The sequence below is a fragment of the Psammomys obesus genome, unplaced genomic scaffold (assembly GCF_907164565.1).
Source record: "Psammomys obesus unplaced genomic scaffold, mPsaObe1.curated_primary_1811, whole genome shotgun sequence".
Lineage (NCBI taxonomy): Eukaryota > Metazoa > Chordata > Mammalia > Rodentia > Muridae > Psammomys > Psammomys obesus.
In genome coordinates this window covers 1,618-11,864 of record NW_026587215.1, presented here as the reverse complement: position 1 = coordinate 11,864, position 10,247 = coordinate 1,618, and the positions used below count along the sequence as shown (strand labels likewise).

Here is a 10,247-nt window from a genome sequence, read left to right as displayed (position 1 = left end):
GAAGGAAGGAAGGAAGGAAGGAAGGAAGGAAGGAAGGAAGGAAGGAAGGAAAAATAATATCAAGATGGCACAGGCCAGAATAGTGATGACACGGAGGCTGAGGCTGGTGTGACAGCAGAGGCCGCAGAGACAAGGACCAAGGCTATGACTCCAGGACAGGCAGTGAAAAAAGAGCATTTGGTAGTGGGTGCTATAGGGCTGATGACTACAGAGGAGGTGGGGACCACTGTGAAAACCAGTATGAGAGATGGCGTGATGAGCTATGGAGGCACAGGGATGCTTGCTCTGGATGGCTATGGATGTGATAATAGAGGTCCTCTCCCAAGAACCAAACTGAATCAGAAGCCTCAGAGTTCTCTTAAGGAAGAGGATTCTTCTCCTAGCACCTCCCAGTGCAGCTGAGTGGAGGAGCAAAGCCTGTTGACACAGCTGCCAGAGAAGGAGGTAGAAGAGTGGAAAGAGAAAAGGCAGGAAAAGCTGCAGCATCAGCCGGATGAGCCAAAACTGTACCACAGGCTCAGAGAGGGACAGACGCCCAAGTTGAGGAAGTCAGAAGCATTTACTCTCAGCCACCAGCCATGTTCTGAGAAATCGATGCTTTTCTCAAGTGAACCATCTCTTTGATATGTTTGATTCCTGCTCCTGTCCGCTTTCACCCCCTTGGAGGGCAGAGTATTTCAACTGATGGACCAGGGTGATGAGTGCGGGTGTGTAAAGCTTTGAGTTGGAGTTCTTAAACCTTGATTGGGATGTGTAAGGTTTCTACTGTACCAGGTCCCTAAGTATTAGTGGGCCATCAGACCTTGGCACAACCAGTTCCATGATGAAAGTACCATTCAGGCCGTGAAATCTCAGCACACAGACAGCAGCAACTGACAAAAGGAAAACAAAACCCCAGCCCATCAAAGTCCATAGTCTGGAAAAGTCTCTATAGGCACTAACCTTGCCTTTTGGTTTCTGTAGTTCCTCTTCTGGCTAACTGTTCTTGTTAACTGAAATATGTCAGCCCAGGATATGAACTTTTATATATAAAAGCTCACCTTGAGAGAGGCTCAGGGCTACACTGGACCCGGAACACCCAGTGTATTCAGTGGCTGGCTAATAAAGACTTTCTCCTGGCTGAACCCCACGTGAGCGGTCTTCTCTGGTACGTATCCCACAACACTGTAAGTTATCTTTACTGGAATCCCACACCAGGGCTTGGGTTTATAATGTGACCCTGTGTGGTTTTCTACTCAGGAGGGTTGGTTCCTTGACTTCCCACAAGAGTAGAGACCATTGGGAAGAATAGTTGAAGAAGGTCTTGGTTTGGCTTGCAACACAGGAGCTTGCTTGACCTCTTTGCTTTGATGTGCATCTTTGTAGGCAGCAGCTCCGAGGAGGACAAGCTTTTCCCTTCCGGAGAGTCAGGGTCCATGCCGGCAAAGGATACCGTGGTCTCGTGTGTGTGTGTGTGTGTGTGCGCCTTGGTCTCCTGTGTGAACCTTAGGCCTGCTGCGTGGGAGCATTGCTTACTGTGCTGCATCAGGGACAGAGCCAGTCGCTGGTCCAGCGGGACTGTAAGCAGTATCCAGGAAGTGGAATTTTAAAGAGATACCCATGGGTGCATGTGCTTGTAGACTATGAAAGGTAATTGTCCTCTTGGTCTATTTTCCTTCCAGACAGTTGCATCCAAAAGGAAGCTGTTGTGTCTCACTCTCCTCCTGTGCTCCTCTGTTAAAGACAGGGGTTGAGTTAAGCTCCTGAATACATGGAAAATATGTACAAAGACATCTTCTATGATTCGTAGTCTGTAGGCTTTACTTAGAAGATGCCTTGAGAAAAATCCTGTCCTTTGAGTTGAGAGCTTTTTGGTTTTCTCTAAATATATTTAATCTTTAAAATTAAAAAAAAAAAAAAGAGAGAGAGAGAAAGGAAGATTGCAATAGGGCCGTCCTGACACTTTCTCCCTTTTTGCTCTCATGCCACCTTCTCTTGTGCTGTTGATTATTTCATATTCCAGTTTCCCCCAAGGGGGCAGCAACATTTATTTAACCAAAGCTGAACCCTATGGGCGGAAGAGTCTCTTGATCACAGACTGTCCCATATCCGCACCCCGCAACTTGTTTGGCCTCTTACTCCAACATGGTTGCCCTGATACCTACAAATCAAAAACTGACTCAGCATGACACACGAGGATTCATTTAATTTCACGGGTCCTTCAAGTCACCCTGTCCCCTTCACAGTCTGGCCACTTGCCAAGAGCTCTATCCACTGTGCTGTCCTCACTAGCATCCTCAACAGCAGCACCAGCACCTGTCATCATGTGGAAGCTGCCTGATGGACGGGGGGGGGGGACCGCTGGAGAGAAAGAGCTGCAGCCTGCAGAGCACCATCCTGTGGAAAGGGAGTCTGTGGGGACTCCTATCAACTGCTCTTTGGTTTCCCTGGCCTCCTCATTGCTTGCTCCTGCACACCCCTCTCTGTCTAACCACAAACCACTATGTGGTTTTAATCCCGTTCTCCACACTCTCTAGTCCTCTTTGGTTCCTCAGTTCAGGCAGCTATTACGCTTTGTTGACCCTCTAGCCGTCCATATGAACCTCACAGTGAGCCACAGAAATACGAAATTCTCAACCTTCAGTTTATAGACTCAATCCCACACTCTGCGCTTGCCCAACTTTCATTTCTGTTGCTGTGAAAAGACACAACTGAGAGGAGAAAGCTTTTATTTGGCCCACAGTTCCAGGCTATCGTCCACCATCTTGAAGTCAAGGCAGTGGCCCAGGCAGCTAGCCACAGTGCATCCACAGTCAAGAGCAATGAGAAACGAATTCATGCATGCAAGCTTCCAGGTATTCAGTCTGCTTTTTGCTACACACTTCAGAATGTATACTTAGGGAATAGGGCCACCCACAGTGGAGGAGTTTACCTATTTCAATTACAGCCGTTAAGACAAATCTCTCACAGGCATGCCCACAGGACAACTTGAGCTGGACAATCCCTCACTGAGACTTTTCCCACAAGATTCCAGATTGTGTCAAGAGGACAGTTGAAACAAACCATCTCATCCCCCCTCTACCAAAATGGCTCAGCACCTTGAATCTGTCCAGATCATCGCCACTGACCTCAATATTACTTGAGGGCAGGTGGCTGTCAGTAAGACACCAGTAGGTTCTTATGGATCTGAGCAATCTCTTCCAACTTCACCTCCAACTCCTCAGCCAGGGCCCGCAGTTCACTGGCGGACTCTGATTTTGCTCCATCATATAAATGCATGGAGTTCTTTACAAGGTGGTAGCCATCTACCACAAGGAAGACTCCTGCAATGGCTGCACCTCTTATTCTGGCTTTCTTGGCCATTGCCAAAGTGGTGCCTCCAAAGGCATTCCACACCTGATCAGCACGTCGGGCAGGGATTAGCCTAGTAGTCATGAGGAGCTTGGCATCTGCTACTAAGCGCGGGTTGGCTCTGGCTACCCTAATGGCACGGATATTTTGTCCCAAGCGTTTCAAGTTTTTTATGACATCATAGGTTTTTCTAGAAAGTTTGAGCAAACTCTTCCCCAGGACAAACACTGTCTTCAGAGTATCCATGGTGTCTGCCACCAGGCGCTTGGCTTCAGCTTCAGCTGACCACCTGCTTGCCTCCTCCACAACCATAGTGGCAGCACCAGTCAGAACAGACACTGTCCCCAGCCCCAACCCAGTTGCTGAGAGCAGCAGGCTGCCCCCCACTGTTACAGGTGCCAGAGCTAGACCCACAATCCCCAGGACCCCAGAGGCAGTGCTGGTGGAGTCGGCCACCACGTTGGAGATGGTACAGCGCCTGTGCACTTGGTCAAGATGGTCAGCCAGAGCTCGGAGCCTGCTGATGTTTGCCTGCAGCTTCCTCTTCAGCTGAGGAAAAGCTTCCACAAACCTCTTCCTGTCCTGCAGCTCCTTTTGAAGCCTGTCTTTGTCCTCTGTGGCTCGGAGTCTTAGGAGCAGCTTCAGGACCTTGTGCAGCGCTGCTTCCTCAGCTCTGTAACAGAAGAAGTCAAAGCATCAAGAAGACAGCTTGGTTCACCGTAAGATGGGCTCCCCTACGAGCTGCCTTGTCCACAGCAATGGGAAAGAATTTTATACTTGTGCAGGGTTTTGCGTTCTACAGGGAACATTTGATGATCATAGACTCTCCCTGGACCTTAGTCTATGGGCATCAGTGTGTGAAGTCATAATAAGACACACTTTAGTGACAGGCACATGATGAAGATGCCGTCACTAGAGGTACATGCCTTCACTACCAAAACGTTTGCCCAGTGTTAACACTGTAGAAGAGCACAGGGATGTGGGATTGGAGCAGAACTGGGGGCATGTGAGGAGGGTCCTATGGAGATGACCTGGACAATCCAGCCTCTGCCACCAACACCTTCCAGAGTTCATCTTCGTCCAACAGGAGCTGCAGGTCTTCTCTGCTTGCTGAGTCCTGCAGATACTCACTGACTTCCTGGATGAAGCGTCTCGTCAAGACTTGGGAGGAAACAGAATGATGTCAGAGGACAGTTCAGGAGAGCTTAAGTGGTGAACAGCATATGGCATTAAACAGCCAAGGTATTCAGCACCTGCCATTGGGTACCTGGTGGGGTCAGCAGTGTTGAGGAATCAATTGTGCCCTTCAATTCATATACAAAAGTCCTTATGCCCGAAAGTAAAGTACTGAGGATTAGGTAATGTCATACATATACACCCGTAATTCAGGGGAGTGTTGTACTGATAAGCAACAGAAGAGACGCTGTTGGGGTTGGTCTGGTGCTGTGCATTTTAATGTTAATTGCTGGCCTACAGGACCTTTTGCTCAGAGGAGCAAATTCTCATGTATACCTGTGTCCTTGTTGTGTAAACCTTGCTCCTCCCAATTTAAAGCTGAGTGGTTGACAAAAAAAAAATGCTGAAGCTTGGGATTTGGCAAAAGAAAGGGAGGGTCGAGGGACCATGAGGTTGAGAAGGAGAGGAAGACAGGATCAGAGGAACTATCCAGCATTATGGGTTAGTATGGGAAAGGACCACATGGCCTGATCAGTGTGGATGGAGGAGATGGAGAACATTACTAAGTATTTTGGGACCATGGATTGGAGGTAGCTCTAGACTGGGTCTGGGAGGTTAAGTTAGTTTAGAGGGTTAACATCTGCAGTGCCTCAGGTACAGGCTATTTTATAAAATACAACATGTGTCTGTGTCTTTATTTGATGGGTAGCAGGCTAGACTATAATTATAGCCTAATAAACATTTATTAGGCCATAAATTTTAAATTTATGAAACAAGACACCATGTATATAATGTCATCTCTCTCTCTCTTTCTCTCTCTCTCTCTCAGTTCTCTCTCTTGATGGTTCTCAACCTTCCTAAAGCTGTGACACTTTAATACAGTTCCTCATGTTGTGGTTACCATCCAGACCAAACCATAAAATTATTTTCATTGCTAGGTCCCAGGTGTAATTTTGCTATTGTTATGAATCACAATGTAAATGTCTGTGTTTTCCAAAACTCTTTGGTGATCCTTGAAAGGGTTGTTCAACCCCCAAAGGGATTGTGACCCACAGGGTAAGCACTACTCTCTATCTTTCGCCTATCATCATTGATCTCCGTGTCTATGAGTCCCTTCTTCCACTTGGTTCCTTGCTACCTCTCTCTCTCCGTGCTCATAGGAGAAGCTGTGTGCAGACTCCCTGTTCGCAGCCACTGCTACAAACCAGGAAGCGTGGCCTCACCACAACCAACCAGCTATTCCTTCACTGTGCGCTTTGGCTTTCAGAACTGAGAGGAACAGAGGTCTTTGCTTCAAGCCCTCGGCCTGTGGGACCAGGAGATGGTAGCTGGGAACGCATAGACCAAGGAGGTGTCATGGTGCTTTGCAATTCAATGCAATGTCTTCTACTCTGAACAATCGAAAGCTGTATCTTTCTATCTCAGAAAGCGACACTTTGCAAGGACAACTTCCATCTGCCTTGAGGTTCTTGCACATCAGCAGTGACACCAGAGCCTGGAAAGGGACTTTCAACTCCTCAGAGGGTGGTGACATTGGTTTGGTGGATAAAGGCAGCATTTCAAAGAAAATAGACTTCACAATGTCAGGACTAATTGCATGTAGGAAAAGTAAGGCTAGCTGTGATGGATTCGATGAGACTGGCCCCCGGGGGCTTTTATATTGAAGTGCTTTGTTTCTAGTTGGTGGACCTGTTTGAGAACAGTGGCCTTGCTGGAGGACGTGTGTTACTAGGAATGGACTTTGAGGTTTCAAAAGCCCAGGCCATTCTCGTTAGCTTTCTCTCTGTGTCTTGTAATTGTAGATCAGATGCAAACCTTCAGCAGCTGCCCCAGTGGTCATGGGCTCACCCTCTGAATCTATAAGCCTCCGTTCCTGTGCATGTTCTGCCAGTCGTGGTATGTTAGCACAGCAGTAGAAAAGGGACTAAGATAGTAGTTGGTACTAGGGAGTTGACTATTTCTGTGACGGGTTTGAGCATGGTGTTTGTTGAAGCCTTTATGATTCAGACTAGAAAAGTGGCTGCGCACTATAAGGGCAGTTAAAGGGACATCCTAGCAGAGTTTGGAAGACAGTAGTGCCAGTAGCAATATGGTCCATAGAGGCTGAGCTCAAGAGGTTTTAGGAGAGATTAATAGCAACAGGTCTAGAAATCGCTTTTGTGTTTTTTTGGCAGAGACTGAGTCTGCTTTCTGCTCTTGCCCTAAAAATCGCCTGAGGGTAAACTGAAGAGTTTTGGACTACTTTTGTCGACAGAGGAGATTTCAAGAGAGCCTAGTAAATTGACTCTGCCACTTTGTTCATAGTAAGCAATCTTATGCAGACCTACAACTAAGAAGAGAAAGCCAGCAAGTGCTATTTCTCTATGGCTTCTGCATAGCCTCCTGCCCCCAGGTTCCTTACCTCTTTGATCTCCTGCTGTGACTATCTTTGATGGTGAACTGTGATGTGGAAGTGAAATAAATCCTTTCATCGATTGTTGCTTTTGGTCACAGTGTTTAATCACAGCAATAGAAACCCTTGTTCATACACCACGTCTATGAGTTTTTACATAGGGTGAAGAACTCATTCACAGGGGCTGCCAGACATGTAAGACCTGGTTTAAACAAGACCAGAGACAGGAGTTTTCTGTGTGGTGGGGAGGCTGGAGTCTCCTCAGAACTGGGAGTTGTCTCTTAGCCACATGGCCTGCTGTCCTTCACTTTTCTAGGCTATCCTAACTCCTCTTGAGTGGTAAGGAAGGGAGGAGAGGATTCCTGAGCATGACCCCAAGACAGAGTCAAGAACGAGAACACCTTATACCTAGTTTCAGTTGAGTCTTCTTAGTCCATTTTGAGGACTCCTTTTCTATCCTCAACTTAACAGGTTCTCAGTGTGGAGTCCCAAGGTTCTAGGCCACACTCAGGAACCAGAGAAGAGGAGTCACATTACCTGTGGAGGCCATGAGGGACCTTGGTGTCAGGTGTGGGATCTCTCACAGGTTTTCCTCACAGTTCTTTGTGAGTCCAGACTAAAAGGAAGAGAAAAACAAACCATGGAATTGAATGGGAACAGCTGTAATGAAGGCTACTGTCTCATGGTAATCTCTGGGATAGCAGAGCAGCTAAGGTCAAAGGTGACTAACTACCCTCCGTGCCCACCTGCAATAAGGGACAGAACTGGGTCCAAGGTCATGAGAGCTGTCTCTGTCCCTCATCTGCCTTGGGGTGGCATGGCCAAGGGAGATATGCCCTCTTCCCCTTCCCAATCATTGTTGTCTATGGCAGTTAGGAGACGAGGTCCGGAAGTCATGAGAGCTGGAGAACTGGCCCTGTCCCTCACCAGCTGCAGCACTTGGAGAATGGGCCCTGCAGCTCTCCTGAGCAGCACAGTGGAGTTGACTCTGGAGGCAGAGGTACAGGGGAGCCGGCCTTAAGTGCATAATCATGGGCCAAAGTTCTTGCCACCCTTCCCTTTTTCCTGCTTGATGAGTTCCTGGAAAAAACACAGGAGATGGACGTCCAAACAACAACTTCCCTGACATCTGGCCTGGGCCTAAACTAGATATGAGGTGACCATTCCTTTTCCAAGTTGGAACCAATCAAGAATATGCAAATATCCCTTACCTCGAACCCAACCAATCGTGGCAACAATTACCTAACCATGACTGGAAATCCCTCAATGGCTTAAAAAGGAGCCTTTGAGCTCTCAGGTCACCGCCATTTTGTATGACTGGGCAACCCTAGCAAGCTGGTTGTCTCTGCAGAATAAATGATCTTTGATTTTTGCATACTGTTTGAGTCTGGGGTCTCCCTTCAGTGATTCTTGGACCCTTGTAGAGTGACCCTATACTTTGGTGAGATGTCTGCACTCTACTTTCCTGTTTCTGTGTCACTCTGTGCTGGTGGTACAGCCCAGTGGTAATGCTCTTGTTCAGTGTGTAGGTCCCAGTAACACACACACACACACACACACACACACACACACACACACACACGCAAATCCGGAAAAGGCCAGGTCTCCTCTTCATACTTCCCTTGGGTCCTCTTCTAATGCCTCACAAAGAGCCTCTTAGAATTGGCAGGATGTGTACCAGGAGGAAGTGTAGGCGGTCCTAGCCCTTCCTCTATGATGGCAGCTGGGGGCCTCCCTTCCCTAGCTGTGCACAAGCTTTCCAAATGGGGCAGGGTAGAGATTCTCAGCAAGTCTTGCTTCCCAGTGGCTTCAGGGTATCTTCCTAGGCCTGAGAGACCCAGGCTCAGGACAGCATGAGCCTGAGAATCTTTACTTCCCAGGGTCAAGATCAAGCCCATTCACCCTGGACAGAGGGCCTCCTGTCTACTCTAGCCCTGGCCTCCTCCCCATCCTCTCCCTACTTCCTTTCCCCTCCCCCACTTCCTTTCCCCTCTCTCACTACCCTTTTCCCACCCCACTGCCTCCACAAACACCTTCCAGCACTGTGCTGAGTCTCTTAGCTTACAGGGAATGTCACCCATTCCTGTGTGGTACCCGAACCAACGGAAACACCTTCATTCCATGTGCCCAGCCTGGCGCTGTCTGGGCTTTGGAGACATTGATTGGAAATTGAGCCATTAGATTCTGAGGACACAGCCTCAGGGAAGGAACAGTGTGAATTAAAAATATATAATGTTTAAAGTTTCAAGGACTTTCTGCTTTTACAGACACAGAGATAGTTTTCTCAACCTCCATCTGTGGTCTGGCCTTGTGATCACACAGGTCAAAGACCTGAATATGTGATTGTGCGACTTGTATCTCCCTGCCCCAGATTTTTACATTACCCTCCCACAGGACAGCCTGTCTTCCTTCTCCACCTCTCACAGGTTGGACAGAGGCCAGGGGAGTTCCAGGGGAGGCAGCCTGCCACCCACCAGCTCAACCCTCCTCACAGAATCCTCCACAAGACTCCCTTAGGGCCTCATAAGATGCATGCACAGAGACACACTGTGTGGCACCACCGCTGGGCACCTTGTATCTTCCATATCAACATTTGTGCCGTGTCTGATCTTGGCAGCAATAACTAACTACCCAGGTCCAGCCTCAGGTGCACAGGACACAGGAACCAGAGAGCTCTTGGTTGCCTGCCTGCCTTGCTCTACATTCTTCCCTTCCACCATTTCTCAAGGAGTGAAGACCCACAATAGCCACCTTCCCTGATGGCCAGGTCTCAGGCACTCTGGCACTTGAGGGGAGCTCTGGGAAGGCTGGTGATCTCTTCTGAGGAGTCTTCACCGTTTCTTGTGCTTATGGCAAAGAGGGAGAAAGGGGCAATCAGAGCCCAACTTGGCTGCTAGTCTAGATTTTGTCCTGGGCTGATGTCTAACCTCGATCATCTTCCTCTTCAAGAGCTTCTGGGAGGGTGAGCAAATAGAGGGCGCTCAGGAGGTCCTCAACTTACCAAGAAATCTTCCCGAGGCTGAGCTGGAAGAGAGCACAGCTGTCCTTCCCGTGTGCATCGGCTGGCTAGCTGCACTTCAGGATCCAGTGAGACCCAGCAACTGAAAGCGAAACTGAAAGTCCCACCTTCTGAACACAGCCAACCCACACCATGTCTAAGAACCACCCACATCCTCCCCTCCTTGCTGACCCACAGAAAGAAACAACCTTAGCTCCCCATACCCTGTCCTTCTCAGTCCATGACAGCTTGGTTGCTCAGTGGGCCTGAGGAAGAAAGGCCTGCCATCGCAGATGGTGGGGCCCTCTGGAGTTCACCCCCTAAATGACCCTGCTCTGTCCACTCACCCTG

General features: G+C 48.6%; 1 protein-coding gene across 1 annotated transcript; it reads right to left on the bottom strand.

Moving 5' to 3' along the window:
- Positions 1 to 2,691: 2,691 nt before the first annotated feature.
- Positions 2,692 to 9,979, bottom strand: LOC129673321 (apolipoprotein L3-like). The gene is made up of 4 exons (XM_055603065.1): positions 9,900 to 9,979; positions 7,436 to 7,514; positions 4,362 to 4,491; positions 2,692 to 4,003 (listed from the first exon to the last, which is right to left on the bottom strand). Exons 2-4 carry the CDS (start codon positions 7,446 to 7,448, stop codon positions 3,136 to 3,138), a joined length of 1,011 nt encoding a protein of 336 aa, XP_055459040.1. The 5' UTR covers positions 7,449 to 7,514; positions 9,900 to 9,979; the 3' UTR covers positions 2,692 to 3,135.
- Positions 9,980 to 10,247: the final 268 nt, after the last annotated feature.